The sequence below is a fragment of the Sphaeroforma arctica genome, assembly GCF_001186125.1.
Source record: "Sphaeroforma arctica JP610 unplaced genomic scaffold supercont1.289, whole genome shotgun sequence".
Taxonomy (NCBI): Eukaryota; class Ichthyosporea; order Ichthyophonida; genus Sphaeroforma; species Sphaeroforma arctica.
Genome location: NW_014040269.1, coordinates 5493 through 30686, shown reverse-complemented (window position 1 = coordinate 30686; position 25194 = coordinate 5493). Strand labels below are relative to the sequence as shown.

At 42.5% G+C, this 25194-nt stretch overlaps 5 protein-coding genes across 5 annotated transcripts; 3 read left to right on the top strand and 2 right to left on the bottom strand.

Moving 5' to 3' along the window:
- Positions 1 to 818: 818 nt before the first annotated feature.
- Positions 819 to 1229, top strand: SARC_04861 (hypothetical protein; the record flags this gene model as incomplete). The annotated part of the gene is made up of 1 exon (XM_014301288.1): positions 819 to 1229. The coding sequence occupies one exon, from the start codon at positions 819 to 821 to the stop codon at positions 1227 to 1229; it is 411 nt and encodes a 136-aa protein (XP_014156763.1).
- Positions 1230 to 4598: 3369 nt separating this feature from the next.
- SARC_04860 (hypothetical protein) lies at positions 4599 to 5275 on the top strand (the record flags this gene model as incomplete). The annotated part of the gene is made up of 2 exons (XM_014301287.1): positions 4599 to 4691; positions 5165 to 5275. 2 exons carry the CDS (start codon positions 4599 to 4601, stop codon positions 5273 to 5275), a joined length of 204 nt encoding a protein of 67 aa, XP_014156762.1.
- A 136-nt stretch (positions 5276 to 5411) lies between these two features.
- SARC_04859 (hypothetical protein) lies at positions 5412 to 6407 on the top strand (the record flags this gene model as incomplete). Its single annotated transcript, XM_014301286.1, has 1 exon — positions 5412 to 6407. The coding sequence occupies one exon, from the start codon at positions 5412 to 5414 to the stop codon at positions 6405 to 6407; it is 996 nt and encodes a 331-aa protein (XP_014156761.1).
- A 2245-nt stretch (positions 6408 to 8652) lies between these two features.
- SARC_04858 (hypothetical protein) lies at positions 8653 to 8874 on the bottom strand (the record flags this gene model as incomplete). Its single annotated transcript, XM_014301285.1, has 1 exon — positions 8653 to 8874. One exon carries the CDS (start codon positions 8872 to 8874, stop codon positions 8653 to 8655), a length of 222 nt encoding a protein of 73 aa, XP_014156760.1.
- Positions 8875 to 13622: 4748 nt separating this feature from the next.
- On the bottom strand, positions 13623 to 13850 carry SARC_04857 (hypothetical protein; the record flags this gene model as incomplete). The annotated part of the gene is made up of 1 exon (XM_014301284.1): positions 13623 to 13850. One exon carries the CDS (start codon positions 13848 to 13850, stop codon positions 13623 to 13625), a length of 228 nt encoding a protein of 75 aa, XP_014156759.1.
- Between the last annotated feature and the right edge of the window lie 11344 nt (positions 13851 to 25194).

Here is a 25194-nt window from a genome sequence, read left to right as displayed (position 1 = left end):
TGCAGGCCACGATTTGGATTTCTGTGCGCTTGCAATAGATTTGGTGACGTTAGGGTCTTGGAAAGATGCAGCCTCAAACAGGGTGATTTTGGAGCGAGTCGTGGGTGTAATAGTGCGCACGGAAGAAATGTGGGCAGGGTGCTCACGGAGGTAGGCGATCGAGGCTTCGGCCGAGTCGACGGGTGGCCTGGCCTCGCTAAATGTGGTCGACAAAGGCGACATGCGGTGTAGAGGGAGGGAATCGATGAATGAAGAAGAGTTAGGTGGTGGAGGCGCCGGTGGTGTACGAGTGTCAGGTCTGGGGAGAGATGTGAGTGGTGGTTGTTGGCAGGGGCGAGGGACAGTGATTAAAGAACTGGGGAATGGGTGCGGCGGCGTAAAAAATATTACAGGAGGTGTGGCTGGTGTGGGCGGTAAGGGGCTGTCAGTGGTGGAATGGGTTGGTGAGAAGTGACAGTGAAAGGAGGGGTGGCAGGGGGTAGGAGGCATAGGTGTGAGTGGAAGATGAGGGAGGTGGAGCGTTTGGGGTGTGGGTAAGGTAGTGGGGGTGTGTGCAGTGGGTTGTGGGTAAGGTAGTGGGGGTGTGTGCGGTGGGTTGTGAGGTCGGAGTGGGCTGGTGTGTAGTAGGTGGGGTGGGGTGTAACTAGTGGTAGGTGAAGGGGAAGGATCAGTGAAAGCGGGGGGCAGTGGTGCGTTTTGGGGTTCAGGCGGTAGATTGGCCTGTTGAACGTCTGGTACAAGCGGGGCCAACCGGAAGAATATGTCCTTGAAAAGGAATAGCAGTGTCAGAGGGGCTTGTTCGTTAGGGACCAGTCAGGATGTATATTATACGAGCTAGTAGTCGTGGAGAGGGTGGCAGTACGCCCATCGGGAGACCACTGTGCGTTTTCTTCCGCAATAAATTGAACATCTTGGGTATCGATTTGCCGCTGCGTAGCGAATTTCTGTATTCGGTAACAGTAGGGGGTAGAGTTAAAACTACGACCGAGCAAGACGCCAAAACCCACTTGTGGTTCATGCTTCGTGGCGCGTGTGGCAGCTTTTCCGCGGAGTTAAAACATAACTACACAGCCGAACCGAGCTTTGGGATCGCGTGCGTGAGCCTCTTGGAGAAATGTTTGTGCGGGAGTGCGGAGCTTGTCGTTTTCTCCGAGAGTCCCGTGACGAATATCGCCTGCCCAGAGGAGAGCATCTTCCCAGGCAGGACGGGGGCATCCCGGAGTCAATAAGTAGTAATCGAATCAAACCGTTCAGTGTGTCATGTGGACGTTTGACTTTGGCATTCTGCGATGGAGAGTAAGGTGGCGGACGTCTGAGTTGTATGCGGCGTGTCGTTATCGGCCGTAAGAGTGTCCGGTACCCAGAAGGCTGGGACGTCCGTAAGTAATTGATTATCATTATTAAACATGGTTTGCTCGTTAGCGATGGCTTTGTGAAGACCGTAACGCGTACTTGCATCAAACATATTCATAATGTAGATATTTTCATATCGACTTGGTGGGAGTGGGCCCCTGGAGGTCAGTGTGGAACCTCTCGCCGGGTCCATAGATTGTGTAAGTAGATTGATGGGGGACATTGGTAGCTTTAAGTTTGCCCTCAATACATGTGTTACAATGTTATGGAAATTCTGGGTTAGCCTTCGCATAGGCAATAGCCAGGTTGAGATCACAACCTGGGTTTACCAGCCGAAGAGGTACCAAGTCGCCGTGTTCTGAACTATAAAGGGTTGACTTTGTAGATGTGCTAGAGGAGTGCCGGCCACCAAGGAGCTGCAGGGCGAAGGGGTGCGACAAGAACTAATGTACTAGCTGCCTTTGTATTTGCTGCGAGTGTGTCCTTGATGAGTGACCATGGTGGACAAACATATGCCAGTTCCTGGAGGAGATCTATATCGGACCAGTCGAGGGCTATACTATACCACCACCTTCTGGTGACACGTATCGGGGAAATTAGGCAGTGACTTTAGAAGCACATATGTCAAGTATAGGTGTATCCCCTAAGAAGTCTAGTGCCGCCTTAAGAAGTTCGGAGTTGAACACCCACTTATCTGTCGTGACGTTAAGAGGGGAAGGATGTGTGAGTGTTATATTCTCAATACTTTGCCATACGGAGAGTGACTCTGCGATTGCGATGTCATAGTAGTGTGTGGTGTACGTGTTGTTGAAGATTGAGGGTGGGTAGTTTCTGGAAGAGAAGTTAATGTTGTTGGAGGGGGGGAAGGTTGCGTTGGGTTAGGTGTGATGCTAGATAAATTGGTAGGGTTAGGTGTGATGCTAGATAAATTGGTAGGTGACGCTGAGTTGCTGGCCGTTATCGTAGCTACGTTAGACGGTGGGAGAAAGACAGTAGGATTGTGAGATGGATTAGCCAGTAGAGGGGCGCGGGTGGTGGGCAGGGTAGAAAGTGGACGTGAAGTAGTCAGAAGTGAGGCCTTCGGAGGAGAGAATAGTTGTTGTAGTGAGTCGTAGGAGACATAGTAGCCACTTGAAGTTGGTAGTAGCGTAATGGAGGACGTGCGGAGTCCAAGGTAGCATTCTTGGCTATCGCCGGTAAACTTTACGGTTAAACCACAATCTTGTAGATTGTTTTGGGCGAAGAGTCCTTGGGTAAGATCTGGATCCAGGTATGTAGAGCCTAGTTGAGGTCATGTGCCCGCGGACAGTGATGTATTTAATGCTGTTATCGGCCAGCCGTAAAAGAAATTTACCCGTTTCTATGTTTGTGAGTATTTTCCGTGCTAAGCAGTGCATATAATTTACTGTGGCGCCTCCGTCAACAAGTAGTGAGTCAGTGTTATGTATAGAGAAGATTGCGTAGCTTTACAAATAGTGGGTATTGTTATGCGTGCAATGGTAGAGATGCCAGGATAGGGAAAATGATGTTTATTACGTTTTGAGCACACAATCGCTAAATGTTTTTTCTTTGAACATTGTGTGCATTTCAGGGACTGTGCGGTACAGGATCTACTGTTGTGGGTCATGTCGCCACAACGACCGCAGGCCTTAGGACAAAGAGAGGAGACGTGTGTCGACTTCTGACACACAAAACAGAGCATTTGACGATTGTTAGGCTTTTAGGTGGCTGTCTTAAGTTCATTTATCATCCGTACAACATCCTGGATTGTTAGTTAAGCGGCTGGTGTAGTTCGTGCAACGCCTGGGATCGCTTCGTCATTGGAGGAGAGCGAAGGCGTCGCATGCAGCTTCTCAAGATACTCTAGCATATGGTAAATGGTAATGCCATCGCGATTCTTAAAGGACATGAGATAGACGTTCTGAGTATGGTACTTGTCGACGTCAGAAAGACCATCTATAAAGAGCTCTTTCATGGAGGCCGTCTGGGCAGGTGTCCATTCCTTTAGGTTTCAGTAACTACCTCAGTAGGAGGGGTGTAGTGAAGAATAGGAGAAAGATCATTTGTACTGGTGGCCGTAGATGCCATATCAAGATCAGTAATCCAGTCAGGATCGACCAAGAGATGGTTGGGATTTTGGGTCAGCTAGAAAGCATCGTAGATTAGTGAACGGATATGTAAGTCAATAAAAGGCCCATAACCTATATATACCTATCCTTCAGATGTTTCTTAGTAACTAAACTTTTATTACAAGATGAAAAACTTACATATAATGAACAGAATATTCTGCTGCACATGGACCGTTCAATAGTCGCGTGGCAGTCGGGAACAAAACTCGGTTGAGGTTTAAGACCTAAAAGTGGACAAACTAGGTTTGTCCTAAAACGGCTATGTAATCTGCCATGGCGCTCTGGATTTGGGTTGCTTTGGATCTGCCAAAAGTTACGATTGTCGTCGGAAGAAACCTGATTTCTGCTCGAGGCCCAAATCCAGAGGGCCATGCATTTATTGTCCCGAACTGGTATTCAAAGTTCCAGCAAATGGAACTGACGGTTTTCACTAATCTTTCCCATCAATGCGACGAGGGACACAATAAAAAAATTATTAAATACACGAGAGTTGTTTTTCGGTAGAATCATCTTTCCAGCTGATTTTGTGACGAACTGTTATTCAAAGTTCCGGCAAATGTAACTGACGATTTTCACTAATATTTCCCATCAATGCGACAGGGACACAATAAAAGTAAAAATTAATACACGAGAGTTGTCTTTTCGGTAGAATCATCTTTCCAGCTGATTTTGTAACGAACTGATATTCATAGTTCCGGCAAATGGAACTGACGGTTTTCACTAATCTTTCCCAACAATGCGACAGGGACACAATTTTATTATTTTTTTAAAAAATACACGTTTGGTAGAATCATCACGTTTGGTAGATTGTCCAGCTGAACACAAAACACAAAAATTGAAATTTGTGTCGCAAAAAATCAGAAACGCTATACAATTGCCAACTGACCGGGTTTTTCGCAGCCAATAAAATCACATTTCTTAAACGCACTTTTCATTGGTCATATGTTCAATCTTCGAGCTTGTCCACTATGTAAAACCTGGTGGTCCTAAACCAGTGACACCTTAGAAACCCCGCCAACGTGGCAGTTGGATATTTGCGCGGGCCAACAGCCTTGACCAATCCAACGGGCTTTGCGTTTGCTCTCCTGTTACGTAGAGTGTGCTTTCTTATCAACAATGCCAAAGAACAACGGCAAGGGCAATGCCCAGAAAGACAATGACGAGCCTTATCTGCTGCGTTTCGACCTCGATCGCCCTATTGTGCCTTGGGTACGCAAAATTCAAAATTAGATTGTACAGAAACCTTTCCGTAGCTTGGATGATACGTCTACTTCTTCCGGACGGAGTGCCAAGATCAATGCCTTAATGAAGTATTTGGACACTTCCTATTGGCATTTGATTGACCTGTTCATTACCCCTTCCACAACGGCGATTTAATTGATTGCTTACGTGTTGCGGGAATTTGGACCTATGCGCCACCTATTCTTCAAGATGGGGCAGGAATCCCGTATTTTCTAAATCGCGGCTTCCCTCAAAGGACCCGATAAGGGGCTCCCTTATTACCGGATCTGTTGGCTGCGTGAATTCATATGCTCGCTTACCGTGATCTGGAAGAAATCCAAGGTGCTTACGTGCACCAAGGATTAACCAACCGTGTACCCCTGAGAGCTAAGGCTTACTTGGAGACACAGGCCCCACAGATGTCTGCCTTGGAATTACGTGTTGAACTCTTACGTGCCCAGGCTAAAATTAAAGAATTGGTCAGGAGTATTGAAGATAAGAATGCCCAAGTTGATGAGGAAACCAACCTTACGGACGAACAGAAAGTTGAGCGGGCAGCTCAGCGTGCTTAGGAGCAGGCTGTCAAAGCTAAGGAGAATGAACAGCGTCAACAGCGTGAAACTGAAGACGAATCTGATGACGAGAAGGATAATATTCCTCCTAAATCAGCCGCTGGATGTTACGTGCTGCTGAGGGCCTTCGATGAGAATGGTGAGATTAAGGACTGGGGCGACGGTTTCGTGTACGAGGAATCCCTCAAAACATGGGTCCCTGAGCGCCCCGAGCTCTACCATCGTGACCCCTTATACGAAAGCATGGAAGCGTACTGCCCCCAAGCTGTCTACTCAAAATGAGTTCATTATCAACGACATGTTGTTGGAGAATCTCCATAAGGGTGCTAGCCAGGACCGTCGTTCTGTCCACGCTTTACTCCTGCCGTTGACCAGTGACCCTTTTTACATGGATCGCCTTTACCACGTGCTACGCCACGATTCCACTCTGATTGAACGTTACCTGGATAATTTTCATCAGCGTATCGCTGAATTCTTCCAGATTTGGTTGGAGAATTTGGAAAATGCTTTCTTCATTGGGTTTCATAACCAGCAGGCAGGGTGCTCTATCGGTGTTGCAATCCTGGAGGAATCGTTTGTTCGAAAGTATTCCAATTACCCTCCGGAACCACGAGCAATTAAACGCCTTCGTGAGAGAGACCGAGGACGCCCCACTACCCGTGATCAAGGTCGTGCTGGTCGGAACAATGCTGGCGGTAACACTCGCCGTGGTGATGACACCCATCGTGCAGATCGCAACCGTGATCGTGTCGATCATGACAGTCGCGACCGAGGGTATGTTAATGGCCGTGGCAACCGTCGTGACTCTGACTCTCATGGCGACCGTGCCGGTATTTCTCGTCCTCGACACGGCCGTTCTGACGATTATGATTCCAGCTCTTCACGCAATGATTCTGGCGTTGGTTCCCGCTCCCAGTCTACTACACCTGCGTTCAATGATAATCATGGTCGCTCCCAGTCCCAAGATGTGCGCCCCGCACGCTCCCGCACACCTACAGCTAACCCTGTTACTCCAGGCAAAACGCTGACGGTGAGAATGTGTGCTACAACTGCTACAAACCTGGTCACCAAGTTGCCCAATGCCCGCCCATATAACAATTTCTCTGGTACCCTAAATATCCGCGCCGATTGATATTGCGTGGGCCCGGTGGTTCCTGCTTACTTCGTCTCTTCTTGTGTGTTATACTATGTGAATGATAGCGCTATACCAAATCTCGTCAATAAACAGTTGGCAATATCTGAGGGTCTGAAAATCCAGAACATCGAGCATGTATTAATGAAGCCGTTCGGAGGTGTTACGCTTCAACCCCCTACTCAACAAACTGATATCTCTGTGCTTATACAGATATTTACTAATGCTTCCCAAACGAGTTATTTTGAAACAAAGGACTCTGTTTTCTACCTTTCTGATGAAATTCCTAATGGATGCGACTTTTTATTAAGCTTCATTACTCAGAGATATATTCTCTTGCGCACCAAAAACCCTAAACCCTACTGGAAAAAATCTACCGAACAACCCACATTTGGCCTTCAGTTCAGAACGTGCACCTGTCATTCAGTCTGCGTCTCCATCTTCTTTGGCGTCTCCGTCTAACCCTTATATTGGCCTCTTGGTACCAGCTCTTATTGATGAGGCTGCTGTTGTTGAATTCAAACGCCGTTGCCGTGATTCTCCGGGTACCCTTGAGGAATACAACTGGGATGGGAGTTAATGCTACTGCTCTTTATTTGAACAAAACACTACAACAGGTCAAAGAGTTCAAAGATTTGTTCAATAGCATTCGTTACGACGAATCCAATCACAATACTATCCGTGATTATGAGGTCGATATAAAAATCAAGGCAAATGCCAGGCCTAAGCGTATCATATACAAGCTCAAGAACCCACAGTATATACAATGAGAACAAGAGATATGCGCCCGTGACTACGCTCGCGGTGTCATAGAACCTGGAGATTATTTCTCACCCTATATGTCTAGTGCTGTTTTGGCACGAAAGAACCCCCGTGTGAAGCCTAAGATTATCAAGGATGTTCGCTATTGCCAAAATTATAAGGTTAACAATGAAAATTTTGACGTTGTTTCCTACCCCATGCCTTACTGGGCAGGAATGTTTAGATCATATCCGGCGGGGTGACATTGTTTCTACAATGTATATGGCATGCAGCTTTAACCAATTGCGTTGCACAAAGCGCTCTCGTCGGTATCTTATCTGGATAACGTCTACAGGTGATGTTTGGCAACCTGTCAATGGAGTCTTCGGGGTGAAAATGATGACCGTTGATTTGCAAGCCTTTGTGGATGGTTTATTTGCTGCCCTCCGCCAAGCCCTCAAGCACTTTGTCGATGACGGCGCCAAGGCCCACTATAGCCGCGAGGCAATTTCTCAGCACTGGAATGATAAGCTTGCGTATGCGCGTATTTGTGTTAAAATGAAAATCCGTTTACGGGGGCTTCCAAGTGTCTTTCAATGCTCCTTAGGGAAGTACCAAAATATTTTATGGTCGCCAAACTATCCATAATTATACATCAATTACAGAATACCGCCAATGATATTGTTTCTATGCCCCAACCAAAAACCAAGGACAAAGTCGAAGTGTTTTGTGCCACTCTCAATTGGTGGTCTCAATATATCCCCAATTTGGCCATTATGATGGCCCATTGACGGACTTAACGTCTAAGAATACACGTTTTCATTATTCTGCAGATTGTCATGCTGCGAATACGATGATTAACGAGGCTATTCAAGGTACCATTATGTTAGTTTCCCCTGACCCTGCCCATTATCTCCACATGTTTGTTGACGCATGCCCCATTGGCATTGGTTGTGGACTTTTTGTCTGGATTCCTCGTCAGGGTGAGTTGCCTGCACCTTTCCCAAAGGATTGGGTTCAACCCTTGAGTTCTAAGCGACTCAATACTGCTGCTGCTGCCTTAGACAAAAGCCTATCCCGCCAAAAGCGCCGCCTTGCTGCCCAACGTACCCCTACCCCACTGCCACAGCAACGACCTCTCGGTAGCCTTTCGTCTCAGAAGTGTTCCTTCCCCTTCCCTACGACCCCTGATTTTACACTCCCGGCCCATAAACGAGTCAGGTAAACCCAGCAAGAAACACTTTCTGAGCGGGAGAAACTTTTCCTGGCTCCTGCAAGTACATACTCTTGCCATTCCACCGTGGTTACTGATTAATCTCAGGTGGTTGACCCTCGTGTTGACGGTTTTTGTATTAATGGCATCGACCGTCTTTTTCCATTCTCATACCGAGGTACCAAATTGAATGCGGCCCAACGTCGTTATCATATTTGTGACCTATAAATTATGGCTATTGCTTATGCTGTTGATAAGGAGGAGATGACTATTACTGCCAATTATCATGCCCTAACTGTCTGGACGGATCACCTTAATGTGCTTACTTTCTTCCATGTTAATTTCTCTTTCCTTAAGACTGCTCGTGGTGATCGCCTTAAGCGTCTCGTGGAGAAAATCCGCCACCATCGCGTGGATATCCGTCACATACCCGGTAAATGGAATTACGTAGCAGATAGGCTTTCCCGCCAGCCTGCGCAATTGGACCCCAGAATGCTTTTTGTTCATAAACATGTTACTTGGGGCCCGGTGGATGAGATTCCGCCGCATCCTTCGCTAGTTGCAACTCTATCTCCTCACCCTCATGCATATTCAGGTGAGTTGATGATCAATCCCGCATGGATTTCCCTCTTCTTCAAGAAATGGGTGGTGTCTGATGTTGATCTCTATGCGAGTTCCACATGTCATCATCTTCCCCGTTATTGTGCAGCATTGGGGGGTACCGAACGTTGCCGAGCTGAATAATTCAACCTTACGGGTTCTTTCGTATTAGTTAACCCACCGTGGCCCATTTACCACCAGTTCTTCCGCCGTTTCCTAGCTACTCGCTACTGTAAGGCTATCGCTATCTTGCCACATTGGGCTTCATGTTCATAGCTTCCTTTCTCCTTCCATTCGCTAATAGCTATGCCTATTGTTATTCCACATGCGCCGGACACATTTCTAAAAAATGAGCACCAGTTACTTGGCATGCCTCCTCATGGCCTTATACTATTGCTGGCCTTATATCTAGTGTTCCCCGTCCACCGGACAAATATTTCCCTATTCCTATTTCTTTTTGGCAGTCACTTGGTACTATGAGTCCCCCAACAGGTATACTTAACCCACGACCTACTGCTGTTGTGTACCTATAATGGTATTAACTTGGAAAAATCGCAAACGTGGCAGTTGGATATTTGCGCGGGCCAACTATCTTGACGAATCCAACGGGCTTTGCGTTTGCTCCGATATCAATACGAAGGTTTGGTTCTCCCAAGCTCACTTTTCAACTGTAGAGCTTGGGACCAACCAAAGGCAAATAAATCTTAGTTTTCTCAAACCCTTGTACTTTCGTGTCACGACCAGTTGGCTTTACAACTATGCAAATTTGAACATATACCCCACAGTCCCACACCCATCACAATGTAATGAGTGTATCCTTATACCCCTGCGGGGAAAAAATTGAAAATATCTGTCGCAGAAAATCAGAAACATTAAACAATTGTTGCCAACTGACAGGGTTTTCGAAGCCACAATAGAATCACACTTCTTTGAACACACTTTTTATTGATCAACAAATTTTCAAATTTTCAAATTTCGAGCTTATCTAAAAATACTATGCAAATTTTAAAATAAATATACCTCACACTCTCATAGGCTCACCCCCATCACAGCACTCTTATACCCCCCTGTGCGGGGGAAAAGGGACATTCAAAAGATGTACATACATGACCTAGCCTATACGACACCTGTCACTATAAAATTATTATCACCCGAGCCCGTGTCCAAAACCGCATCCGGTCCGTTCGCAAAGGTAGGGTTGATATTTATGTGCCCACGTATGGCCACAAGTACCGAACTATTCAGTATGTACACCGCAAAAAAAATTACCGATACAAGTTATTACAACACTCAAGTATCAGTTTTCGGTACATAATCTACACATGTCACCTGAAATACAAAACAACGCCTCAGACTAGCTAGAGAGAGCCAATGTTCTGTTAAACCTGTGTGAGCATGAATTCGTGGATCCATACTTCTGAAGTTCTGAATATTATTAAAAAACACCTCGTTTCATAGCCCACAGCCTTCTTATAATATACATAAAACACAAGAGAAGAAAAGAGGGCTATGTAAAATATAATCGTTTGGTTTGCACAAATTGCACTGTAGTTCAACAATGTTGAATTTGGTTTTGTCCCCTTCTGTTGTAAATTTCAGGTCCAAGGGATTTTGTCCTATTCTGTGATTTCATTAACCGCAATTGTATTTTTAGAACATAAATTCAAAACAAATTCACCATATAGGCATATACATAGGAATACTAGGGCTCGGGCGTTAATAATTTTATAGTGACGGGTGTCGTATTAGACAAAAGAGATGAAAATATAGCACTTCACCCACTGAATTAATAAACAGGGTCTGGCCCGTCTGAGCCGTCCCGGAATTAAAAATTATTCTATAGCGAAGTGCGCGCCAATAATTTGATAGTTAATATTGACTGTAACATACTGATAAGAAAAATATATTTATGTGTATATGTGCACACATAAGTAGTTCATTTGTACGCGCATATAAGTAACCACAAGCAATGGCGCAGGCCTGCTTGAGTTGAACCGCCCATTATTAGTGAAGACACCACTGTCACACTTGGTTGGTGTTTTAGGCATAGACGCGAGCTATATTGCACATAGTTTCATGCACACACACGCTACAGAAGTTGTTCTCGACCAAAATTATCAACCTTTATTACTTGGTGTACGGGGCAACTTTCCAACGATTGCAGTCATATGGCCAAGGAACATTAAGACTGATGATAGTATTTGATGGATATAGGGTGAAAGGTAAGCTAGCGAATGACAAGCGTGCTGAAAACAGGGAAAAGGCGATGGCTCCAATCTGAGAATATATTAAGGTGTGTTGTATGTAGTTGACGCATGCAAAAAAAATTGCTAGTAAGTTTATAATAATGTGTGTGTGCCTCGCGTAACTATACTGAATACTTTTTAATACATTTGTTCTGAACAATATAGACATGATCCTGGTGTTGACGTCTCCAAAGCGTGTTAAAATGCTGTATATTGATCTGATGCATGTCTGATGCATGCAGTTGATGCATATTTTTTTTTGTTCGTAAATTTGTAGTAGTGTGTGTGTACTTCGAATAATTATACTGATTAATATTTCAATACATACATTCGTTCAGAACAAGAGAAATACACCAGGGTTAGACGTCACCAAAGCGTGTAAGGATGTTGTAGCGTTCTTTGATATTGAAGTAGCGGAGATGCTGATGCTCTTGTGCATTGATAAAGATATTGACTACATAGTATCGCCGATGGAGGCAGAGCAACAGCTGCTCGCGCTACAGCTACAGGGACAAATAGATTTTATATTGGCTTACGATGCAGACTATATAGTTATTGGGTGCGATCGTATTATACTTGACAACAAATAGATAAGTGGTATCGCCAATGTGTTTTACAGACGTAATTGCAAGAGGGCAAGAGTTAATAGTCTATTCGACAAGGCTGAGTTACAGAGCGACGAGTCGGAATTAAAATTCCTAACGGTTTATCAGATGCAGTTCTTGCGTGCTGTAATTGTATACGGGTTTGACAATACAGTGCCCATGGCTGCTTTACTAATTCAGAGCGATTATAGAATTCGTACTAGTGTGACAGTACAGACATTCTGCCCTTGGCTTGCAAACGTAGAAGGGCCACTCACTGTCGAATCGGCGTTCATGTATAAGTGAAAAGCACCTGAAAGGGTGAACGAGATATATAGGGACTTGAATATAACAAAGTTTCTGATTTTTTCAACCAGTTCTTGTATGGTCAATCACTGTGTGTACGTAGCTGACGGCCTAATAGATATATGGGGTGAAGATGTAATAACTAGTGGATATGAGATAGATCAGCTATACAGTATACTGACTCCAGCAAGACGAGAAATAGGCTCGGTGTAGCCGACCGTGTTATGGAAGAGTGTTTATTTTTTGATCATTATACATTAGACTGGTATGATCAAAAAAGTTACCGGCTTGGAATATTTGACATTCGTTTTCCTCCGTGCGAGTGCGTGTGGAGTCCGCGTATTGGATTGGCACCGATTGTGGTCTACTACATCCGTAGAGAGCGATATAGCATCATTTTCTTGCATGCTGAAGCCTGCACTTCACCAGTATGCTATACAAAGAGATATTGTAATACCTCAGCGATTCGGATCCAAATCGTTGATGGTGGATTACCTAACGACCAACTTGCACACAGCAAGTACAACACTTAAAAGAATGCCTATTCCGGAGGTACCTACTGCTTTACTCGCAACTAGGCTGACTGCCGACCGAGATCTGCGTGATACATGCAATGATATTACGTTTAATGCATACAATCAAGATGTCATCGAGAAGGTAGTTGTTAGTAATAGAAGGTAAAGCTTCTTATACACGCCGACAAACTAAGGAACAAGAGCATCGTTTCATCGTCGACTTGGAAACTGGCTATGTGAAGCTGAACGACGATCCACAGAGGAAGCATCGCATGTTAATGTACATAAGGAGCAAGGTTTCGCGCAGCTACCGGCACGACAAGATGAGCGTTATATGCGTAGCGATAATCAATAGGGATAAATCAACAAAGTCGTGGTTTATGGACAACATTGAGGATGCGAACTGTTTATTGCCATTAGTTAAACAGAAACGTGTTGCCACTGATGAAGGAGAAGGAAAAACAAATATTCTTAAAGTGAGCCCATGTCACAATCATTCGAATTGCGTGCACATACGAGCTGTGCTGGAACGTATCCAAGAAATCGGGGACCCGGGATCAACTGATGGTCAGTGTAGTTGGTCCAAAAGACCCAAATCCAGAAAATTCAATCCAAATCAACATGCCATAACACTGGCAAGAGAATTTGTCGATCAGAGCAAGGACTTCTCATGCGCTATTAACAGGTCTAGGTGGAATCCTCTACATTCGTCGCATATGAAGGTACTTAGAGAAGACATGGACGAAGAGGAACACAAGTTGTTTATGGGATTTAGAACCCTGAAGTTAGCTAGCTTTAGTGCATAGAAGGCAGTACGAGGATTAAAGGTAGACCAGGTTCTAGACTGGCTTCCTGATAACGAAATAATAGCTCAAGTAGCATAAATAAATTATCAATAAAAGCTTTATTTAACATTTAACTACATCTAAGTCGTTATCACTTTCGTCTGAAACATCAAAATCTATTCCATCAAATGTTATATCCGAATCCACTAAGTCTTCACCCTGCTCTTATTTTGGCATCCACCAATCTGTGATTGGTGCATCCAAGTTCACCAATCCTCGTGCCACCTGCGCTTCATGGTCAGCTATATCTATCTCAGACAATGTTTTATTCAGACCCCCGAAACCGGCATAATTGCGTAACTCCTCCATGTTGCGTTCGATAGTAATTCTCTCGCGCGCTATATCACGGTCTGCCTGTGACCGTTCCTCACTAAACGCATATTGACCAATCATTTTTTCTAGGTGTACACACGCATATGCCAAGTTTATCCAGCTCGTAGCGATCTATCGACCCCTTATCGAACATATATGCAATCTTTGTACTGCCATCACAATTTACCATACGCAGTCCATAGTTCTCTGAGTTGTGCATACCAGTATCGGTAGAAGATCCAGTGAATGATTTTGCAATGTCTACGATGTATATTCCACCCTCGAATATAACGATAAACTTCAACGTTGGAAATGATTTGTAATCGTTATAACACACATTTTGTGCAGTCACGTCACAGCCCGCTTTCTCCATCCTACACTCTGCAGCATCACCAATAAGTATTCCCACATCATTGTTCAAATGGAGTGCAATACGAGTGCACTCAGGCGTATATTTGGCTGTTTGCTTGGTTGTAGGAAAAGGCAGTCTATGTTAGAATACATAACTGATTGCTATGACGAATGTAATATATACATACTTTGCTATATCCCCAGTTACGTCAAAATATCACCCTATACTCCCCGGGTTATTGCGGGACTTTCGGAAAACACATATGAATATTATAAACCGATGCCATGTCGATAACTTACTTCTATTCTTTCCCCTGATCGTAATAGGACATCATCTGAGTCGTCCATACTATCAATTAGTGCACAGTCCTCGAGAATACCGATCTGTATACATTTCTGTCGCATTTACTGATTCCACATAGACATGTCGCCGAGTGTGTTGTCTTTGTTTAGCCATTCAAATAAAGCAGGAAGTATATGTAGATTTGGTTGACCAGTCTGCTCCTTACAGAAACGATCATTCTTCAGCCTCTCAATCCATTTGATCGTACTATCAGTGTAATAGCCGGGCCTCCACATTAGACTCAATGTTATAAACGTACTCTTAAGCAGTACGTAAACTCTAAACGTACTCTTAATAGTGCGAGGAACTTAAGTTTCCAAAATGGTTTTATTAATTAATGCATTCTATTAGCGTTGCTTAGTTTATCCTCCGTTTAGCCAACCAGATGTGCCAGTCTGATGAAGGCTAAGTCGGTAATTCTTGACAAGTGGCAAGTTATTGGTTAGTCTTCTTTTCTTTTTTTCTAAAGATAGGATTTTTTGAGTCTCTCGGATTCGCCCCAACGAAACATACCGTAGTTTCTAATAGAGCGACAACGAAACATTAAATAAAATCCCTTCGGCGAAAAAAGTACTAAGAGAATTATATATAGGCAATGTCTCAGCCTCACAATCCCTCAGAGTATTGCGGTTTTCACGAGGCATACCTAACTTTAATACCTCATTTCGTCTATTTATTTCGAATTCAACTATACTTAGACTTAACCTAAGCGTTTAATTACTCTAAGGCGTTAATATCGCCTTGATAGACCGAAACTTCACATTTCAAATTTAGCAAAGGTATTCATTATTTAGACTACTTAAAAGTAAAGGTAGATAACTACCACGAATTTTTTCTTAAGCACAGTCATTCCTTAAGAGAATAAGACTGATGTCATAAGTTAAGATTATGACAAAGAAAGACAATACGCCTGCAAAGAAACGCAAGGCCGAACGTAAAATGATGGAAAGAAAAGTTGCTATCGCTGCAACAGCTACCGCTGCCGCAGAAGCAACCGCAGCTGCTGCCGATGCGTTTAACCGCACCGTAGCCGAAGCACTTGTCTCCGACAATAATAGTCAAGACAATGCCTCGGATGAGGATGTAGCCACTCCGATTAAAACTACTCCTACAGATAGAGCCCGAGGGCCAACTATTGCCTCAACTTCAAAGCTTGCATTTACGAAGCCAAGAAGTGAGGCAAGCGATACGTCTCAAGACGCCCCAACCAACTCTTCTGACGAAACTCAGAAAGAAAAGTCCCCAATTATATGGGACAAAGACGAATCTCAGAAGGTACCTATACCGGAACCAGAAGAGGAGGCAAGCTCAAGTGGCAAACCCGAATCTACGTCCGAGACCACTGAATCAACGCGCATAGGTAAGTTAATTACTGAAAACACTGATCTTAAGAATCAGTTAGCCGCCTTTATGGAAGGCATGACTGTTGAACATGTAGATCGAATGTATAGATCAGGAAAACATACACAGCACTTACGCGAGCATGTTTCTCCGGGCATTACTGAAGCCTTACAGAAGTGAACAGAACGTCGACTGGCAATTACGCCCGAAAAGCGTAAAGGCCTGAGCGCTACACCTGTGGCAGATGAGCCAGATGTGCTCAGCTTATCTATACCTTATGAGGTACTACCACCAGAACTCCAGGCTAATTATTCGCCTGTTCTAACGCCCGGCCACGAGTCGCCCGTCCTTGAGGGTATTATAGACCTAGAGGCAGGTAAAAATACTCCGCCACCTTTACCCAACTGGGATGACAATCGTCGGAAACCAGTTAAGACTGGATATGTTATCCAGACGCATGAATCACTCAAGATTATAATACCAACTACTATCCAAGGAACAGAGCACCGAAAGGCCTCGACCATAGACTTTACAAGGGGTAATAAACACTCCCGTAAACGTGTTAACGATGTCGAATTTAATCGATCGCACAGCATTACACCAGCCCGCAGAGGATTTTCACTCTGACGAGGTGACCGAACTTAATAAGTCGGTCGACGATTACACCATTAAGATGGAAATCGCCCATGCCGAGCACCGTGCTGATGACGTATCATATTTTGTTAATATGATCGCGATCAAGCAGAAGCGCATCGATCAGCTACTTCAGGCCCAACGTGGGCAAGACCACCGGGATAACCAGAAGTACAAAGGACAGATCAGTCTACTTAAGTCGAACTGGGATGCCAACAGCAAGCAAGTCGAGTTTATAAACAACCATGACCTCGACACGCTAACCCGTACGCTTAATGCGTTTACGGTCATGCTGGAGACGAATGATATCGCTCCCCAGCAATGGATTTCTGCTTTAATGCAGTCGTTTGACCCTACAGGAACAAGTTATTTGATCCTGCAGCAACACCAGCATGAGCTCGACACTTGTCGTGACTGGCCAGCTATGTGTTGGTTGGTTACGTTCTTATTAAGCAAGGACATGCGAAGTCCAGGATTGAGTTCAATCTTAACTGAACCAGTTGAGAATACTCCTATTCAGAGTTATATTCTGAAATTTGATAAGACAATGCGCAGCGATGGTACGAGTTCCTGGTATGCATGTTTTCTGTAAGAACATAGGGAACAACGACCGTGAAAGTCTGTACACCGAGTTGCGACGTAAATACGCCACTGAAGCTCGAGACAAGGGACATGAAACAAAGTTTCATCTATCCCGACTTACGTGGGAACAGTTTTTTGATACTGTATCCACCTTTTTTCCCGCACACGCGAGTAGCCTCGAAGGGGAAGGCGGTACATAAGAAACCGCGCGAGCTCACTGATCAAGGATATCTCTCACGCCAGACGTCATATGAGAAACCTCATCAGACGCGTCCTAACCAGACACGTGCTCGCGACTCCACTCAATCAACGCGGCCCAATAAACGGGCACGCGCGGAGGCGAAGGACAAGGAACCTCCATTTAAGGAGATTAAGAAATGTGCCGACGCATAGTGTGGGTATGATATGTACCAATTGACCCCTAACGGTTATTGGAATGGCAGACATGCATCCACATGTACACACTTTCTTACTAAGTGTGACAAGTGTGAGAAGACCAATGGCTATCACGCCAAGTCTTGTGACAAAAGCCCGACATTAAGTTGGAGTGAAAGTACTTTCAGGTACAATCGTTACAAAGGAAATAGAACGACTCTTTAGACGAGCGTGTAATAATCCCTGTATATTGCAATGGAAATAAAGTCCTTGCATTGATTGATCCTGGTTCAGAAATTTCATGTATATCCGACCGCTTTGCATTAATGAAAGACATTGAAAGGCGAACTCAAACTACTCACCTAATCTTAGCAGATGACAAAACTTCTAAGTGTGATACAATGGCCACATATGTTAAAATCTCCCTGGCCGATGCTAGATATATCACTACCCAAGCTGTGATAGTTAAGATATCACAGAAGTACGACTTAATAGTCGGAATGAGTGACTTACTCACTCTGGGTATAACCGTAACTGGGTTACCAAATAACATAGATCCATTAAAGGATCAATCAGACGATAACTGCCTGAAACCATATAAGCCCCCGTCAGACACAGTCAAGGCATTAATAACTGACTTTGCGGACAAAATCATGGATCTGATTCTAGTAAATAAGAAGATAAAGATCACAGATTGGGCAAAATTCCGTTTTAACGACGAATATGTCAGCCTTGACTCAACCAAGGTAGACTTTACTAAGCCCAAATGCCCTTCAAGAAACTATGTTTCTTGGAGACACGAAGCTGTAGTTAAAGAACAAGTTGAGGAATGGTTATCCGATGGGGTAATCGAAATCACTTACCAACAAACGCCAGTTAAGTTAGCATTATTGGCAGTTGATCAACACAACTTTGACGGAACATTTAAGAAAGCCAGAGTATGTCTAGATATGAGTCCAATAAATAAGTTATTGCCTACTCATAGTATCCATATCCCTCGTATAAACGAGTTACTGAGACGAATGGAAGGTGCTACGGTGTTTATATCCATAGACCTAACACAGGGGTATCATCAAATGTAAATTTATGAGCCCCATCGTAAGCACTTTAGTTTTACCTGGAAAGGTAAACAATACAGGTTTAGAGGTGCACCTTTCAGGTTGCACTCCTTACCAGTATTCTTCCAACAAGTAATGGAGGAAATGCTTGCATACATACCTAGCGTGCAAGTCTATATAGATGACATAGTCATCTTTTCTAAGACTAAGGGCGAACATGCCACATTAGTCAGGCGAGTCCTTAAGAGACTCAACGAACAAAACCAAGATTAACGAGAAGAAATGTCACTTCGCCATGAGCGAAATACAGCTCTTAGGCTACCGTATATCTGGGGAAGGTATTAAAATCGACCCCGGTAAGGTGGAACACTTGTTAGATTGGCGAACAACAACAACAGGAAGAGATGTGAACAGCATGTGTGGGTTTGTAAACTTCTTTTCAGATGGAGTACCACACTTGGCTGATTATCTTAAACCCTTTGGACACTTAAGATGTCATAAAGGCAAACTAGGAGACTTGTGGACTAAAGAGTTTGATGACGCATTTAAAGCGCTCAAGCACGCAGTCCAACAAGCCCCTGTTGTACAAGGACCAGTCGATGGCGTGCCTTTTGAAATAGCAACGGACGCATGAGACTTAGCACTCGGAGGTGTACTATACCAGGTTATAGTTAATAAACCTAGGTATATACAATTCTTTAGCCGATCAATGAATGCATCACAGTTGAATTATTCAACTGTGAAGCATGAGCTACTAGCCATAGTAGCAGCTTTAGCACACTTCCGCGATTACTTATACGGAACAGCTTTTACGCTGATGTGTGATCAGAAGTCCTTTCAATATATGAAGGAAATGAAGCCAGACTCTCAATTACTGAGCCGATGGCAGGATACAATATCAAAGTTTCATTTTGATATCAAACATCTACCAGGGATACATAACCATTTACCGGATATGTTATCACGCTTTGTACCGGACTTTAATAAATCCGTACGTGAGTTACTAGCCACTGCTTGGAAATGTAACCCCAGGTGGTTTGAACTGGCTCAAAAGATATTTGGGCCACATACAGTTGACATGTTTGTTGCACATCATAATGCACAACTTAAGAATTACAGGACTTTAAATCATCCTTTAGGAGATGCCTTGGAACTAGACCTTTCCGAACATAATGCGAGGGCTAATCCACCATGGCAGTTAATTGCCCAAATACTAAATTATGTTCATATACACAAAGCTACCATCACGTTGTGTTGCCCATTACGGAGTAAAGATTCATGGCTCAATACATTAATAAGCATGATACAATGGGAGCCAAAATATTTAAATAGGGAAGTAGATACTTTCCTATATCATGGTACCCGAGCCGTCCAGAAGACGCCCGGGAGACATACTATAATATGTCGTATAGGTCCCATTGGAACAACCAAATGGACCCCTTCTGAGACCTTCCTTAACAAGGTCAAATAATCAGATATTCCACTCTCTACTAAATTGAGCGTTAAGCAGTTCAAAGGCAACACAGCACTTGAAGTCTGTGCACAAGAAATACAATCTACTAATGACACTAATGTTAAGAAGCGTCAGTCTCTAGCTAGGACTCTGTTTAATAACATAAAGTCCAAGACCGAAGTCTTTCAAACCCTATTTTTAAAGGAATTAATGAAAGATAATCCCGAAGCATATACACATATAATGCGACTATTAAATAGGTCAGGTGTATCAAACGCACACGAGCGCACTTATGACACTCATGCGAAAGAAGGATAGGAGTCTGGAAACACTACAGACTTAGAGACCACGCAAGTGGATTCTCAACACCCTACCTTTATTCTGGAGGAGTACAATGATGAAAATATTCTTGCTTGGCTGACGCAAAACCAAAAGCTGAAGCACCAGAACGTAGTATATGCACTTAAAGATGCTAAGCGAAATGGGATCGCGCACCCTAAGCTGGCAACTTTTGTTGACAGAGTATATCAGTCATGTACAGACTGTGATCTCAACCAGATTAAGCGCTATGGGTTCGCACCGCTTAAGAGTGTGACTGAAGATGTTCCATGGCGCAGGGTCATCATTGATCTGGTTGACTTGCCCACGTCCGAGCACACAGGCGATCGTTACGTATGCCACTTCTTTGATGTGGCGTCATGGTATAACTTGCTCTATCCTTTAAAGGACAAGAGTACGCAGACCGTGGCAGAATTATACTGCCAAGTCTTTGCTGACCACAGGTGGCCAGGTATAATGTGCACTGATGACGGTAGCGAGTTCTGCGATGACGGAATGGAATCGTTAGTACTCGTATCAGGCATATGCCATAAAAGGGGTGTACCATATAAACCGCAAACACAGGGCGCGAATGAAACGCGCCATAGAAGACTTAAGTTCTTCTTACGTACTGCATTAACGGATGATGCAGATGATTGACCGTACCACCTTAAGTGGGTACAAACACAGATGGACGAGTGTGCTGATCCGGTTACAGGTACAACATCCGCTCCCTATTTTCGTGGCAGATATAGTGAGTTAAAAATACCTTTTAACAAGGACGAACCTAATCACCATGAGTTACCATGGTTAGAGAAGGTACAATGTATTTATAACGTTGTATATCCTTGCTTGCGAGAATCACGCAATATTTCCTTATTAAAAAGGCAAAATAAATGGAACGCTACCAAAAAGATAGCAGAGTATCGGGTTAGAGACAGAGTTAACATCCGTCAACGTAATTCCGATGCTACTGTATAAACATCTAAATGGATAGGACCATATATAATCTCTGTAGCTGACGTTAATACACCCGACGGTTCCAGTGCTTTAAACATAGGCACTAGTTGTATTCCGACTACTTAGATTATTCTCGCAAGAAGACACGACTCTAATGCCCCTCTTAATCGTTCTGAGTTTAAAGACATTATATGGAGAACGGATAAGAGAGGATATACATACCACCGTACACGCTTTATAGCCGGTACAATCGCTCAGTTGACTTCAGATGCTTTCGATAATCAAGATAAAAACCTAAAACCCGTAAACCCTATTTCGTGGTAGTTATCTACATATACGTATAGGTAGTCTAAGTAATTAATATCTTTGTTAACTTTAAAATGTGTAAGATTCGGTCTATCAAGGCGATATTAACGTCTTAGAGTAATCAAACGCTAAGGTTAAGTCTAAGTATAGTTAAATTCGAAATAAAAAAACGCTTTTTAGTAAAGTTAGGTATACCTTGTGAAAACAGCAATACTCTGAGAGATTGTGAGGCTGAGACATTGCCTATATATAATCCTCTCAGTACTGTTTTCGCCGAAGGGATTTTATTTAGTGTTTCGTTGTCGCTCTATGAAAAACTAAGTCTAATGTGGAGGCCCGGCGGGTAAGGTTTAACTTCCGTTCCTTCAGACAAAAAAATGCAATAACTATGGACATAATGAGTATTTTTCTTCTTCTAAAGATATAATTTTATGAGTCTCTCGGATTCGCCCCAACGAAACATACCGTAGTTTCTAATAGAGCAGCAACGAAACACTAAATAAAATTCCTTCTGCGAAAACAGTACTGAGATGATTATATATAGGCAATGGGCACCGCGATGTATTTATAGCATTATTATCAATAAGCCTAAGCCTGCCCCTCCCCCCGCTTCTTAGGTTATATTATCAATAAGCCTGAGCCTGGCCAGGCAAGTCAATCCTAGCAATTACGTTCAAAAGCATTTAGTAAACGTGCAAACGTAGTACGTTTACGCTATGAGGCTTCCGTCTAGCCCTGAGCCTAAGCCCCTGAGTAGGGGAGAGATGAGGGGGGCTCCAGGTCTCATAGCGCAAAATGCAATTACGTTTAAAATCATTTCGTAAACGTGAAAAAGTAGTACGATTTGGGAACTGGAGGGGGGAGCGGATCAATAAGCCTGAGCCCAGCCAGGCAAGTTAACAAGTAAACATATTTAAAGTACCGAAATATTTCAGTTATTGTTTAACGTCTATTGTAACTTTAGAACTTTGCCCAGAAAGATTGAACGTAATGTATAAGCTTTACTAACTTTATGAGGTCGAATTAGCATTTACATATATTTTATGTCGTAACGTTATGAGGTCAAACGGTATGAGGTCAAATCCGAAATATTTCAGTTATTTTTTAACGTTATATTCACTTGAGTACTTTGCCCAGAAAAATTGAACGTATGTATGAGCTTTACTAACGTTATGAGGTCAAATGAGCAGTTTACGTATATTTTATGCAACTGCTAATACTACAACGAAAATTATAGGTCCGTCTTAATATCCCTACAAAAAAAGCGCGCTCCTGTCCTACTCTTTTGAATTTAAGTAACAGCATTTTCATATTTACTACCATCATGTGGTACAAGAAACGTTAATTTCCTCAAAATTCATTCATAAAATCACCCTGTTTAATTTCATAGAACAAGTTGGCGGTGCTAATTTTTGGCGCGTACTTCGCTATAGAAGACTTATTAATTCCGGGACGGCCCGAACTCCATCTAAAATTCAGTGGGTGAGATGGCGATGCTATTGGTTTATTGCAGTAGAGCTAATAGACAGAGTCGAAAAAGTGAAAATGGAACAGAAGGCGGCCATACAAAAGGTATATTTTTAGTAAAATACTGTACATATCTAATTTTAAAAATGTCATTATTTTAAAATAAATAGAAAAAATAAAAAATAGTTTAAAATATGTTTAAAAAAAAGAATATCGTTCAAAACCGTTGATACGTGCATTGTACTACTATTAATTCTATTTATAGAAAACTGGACTCGAGTTAAGGCCCTGTCTTTTAACGGGTTCGGATTTATGTTCTAATTTATGTTCGGATTTTCTGTACACGAATGGATGGTGGCTAATTTTAAAATTTAAAAAAAAAGCAAAAACAAATCCGATTTTTTTTTCTCGAACATAAATCCGAACGAGGGCAAACTTTCTAGGGCGTCGCACCCCTTAAAGAAATTTTACGTTCGGATCGGATTTACGAGATTCGGATTTTATTCTACGTAAACTCACTTTTGCGGTTTAAATACGTACTGGAATCTCTAGGATTTGTGTTCAACTTCACAAGCTTTGTGATTGGATTGTATGTGAACGAATTTTGTCCATTTCAAAGAAATAGTCCGAAAATTCATCATGGATACGGTTAAAAGACAGGTTCACCCCAAAAAAAAAAATCCGAACATAAATCCGAACATAAATCCGAATCCGTTAAGACTAGGCCTAAAGTCTTTAGACGGACAAACTCTTTCGTAATAAATATAAAATGGACACTGTCATAAACATCCTTCTAAATTTGTACACAGTCTCATTTGTGTTTTTACTTTGGGTTGTTTTATTTACAAAAAAAACTTGTATTTTTTTTTTAACAAATGTTTTTTTTTTCAAATTATAAAGGAGCTAAAAATTCAAAAAAAAAAAATTCTGAGACAGAGCATCTGCGAGTCCAGTTGCAGCTAAGCTCAATACGGTTTGCCTGTATGCGATAAACTCTAAACGTAAACGCAAAAAAATTGTTTTTTAAGCGTTTTATAGTATATCGGGAGCAAATCGACCATGAAAATTTTCCAAATTTGCACCTGAGAAATTGACTTTTTTTTTTTAATGAAAAGGCGATTTGAAACTATTCACAACTGACAAAATGAATAAAAAAAAGTACCTATTTGTAAACCCATAGGACTATATTTAGGATAAACTTTGAACGTAAACGCTTATTTTTTTTGTTGATTTTTTTTCCACCATAAACCATTAAAGTGGCATGCTATATTGCCAGAAGGGTCTGTTAGGTATGGATGGACTTGTATAACGCTTACGTGTGGCTAGATTGACCCAATTCTGGTACAAGATGAAATAATTTGGAACCAACAGTCCGGTCGAGACGAGATTAAGTGAATGTTTATTACTCGTCAATATGAAGAATTTAAGTTGTCTATCTATCAATGAGATTGATTTTTTAAGGTACCTCTGGGTCAACCAATGCATCGCTACTCTTATTAAAAAGTTAGGGTAGTTTTTTTTTAAATTTAACAACTGTTATTTAACTTGGTTTAGTATGGTATATGACACTTGTCTTATTTCGGGTCATACAATTATGACACTTGTCCGCATTCATAGGTCTACTGCCCTGCACCTAGTATTAGGGTGCAATAAGCCGGGCCTCCACATTAGACTCTGTTATAAACGTTCTCTTAAACAGTACGCAAATTATAAACGTTCTCTTAAACAGTACGCAAATTATAAACGTACTCTTAATAGTACGAGGAACTCAAGTTTCCTAAATGTACTCTTAATACTGAAGTCTCCTAAATGTGCTCGTAATAGCACGAGGAACATAAGTTTTCTAAAATTGTTTTTAATGGTTTTATTATTTAATACTTTTTCCATTTTAACATATCAGATATTTGAATGAGGTCAGGTCATACAATTATGACACTTGTCCACATTCATAGGTCTACTGCCCTGCACTTAGTATTAGGGACTGGGTTCCATCAGTTCTGGTTTAGCATAGGTTATTACCCATATTAGGGCTACGACGGTCCAAATAATATTTATTATGAGGACATATAATTCCTGAAACTTTCTTAGTCCGGCCTATTACCAAGGAAGACTAAGGACTTTACGAATTAGTCTTACACTATTGGTCACTCAAGGTTGAGCATAAACTAGTTTAGTTTTCTTATATATATTTATATATGTATATATATATATATATAGTCACTCAAGGTTGAGCATAAA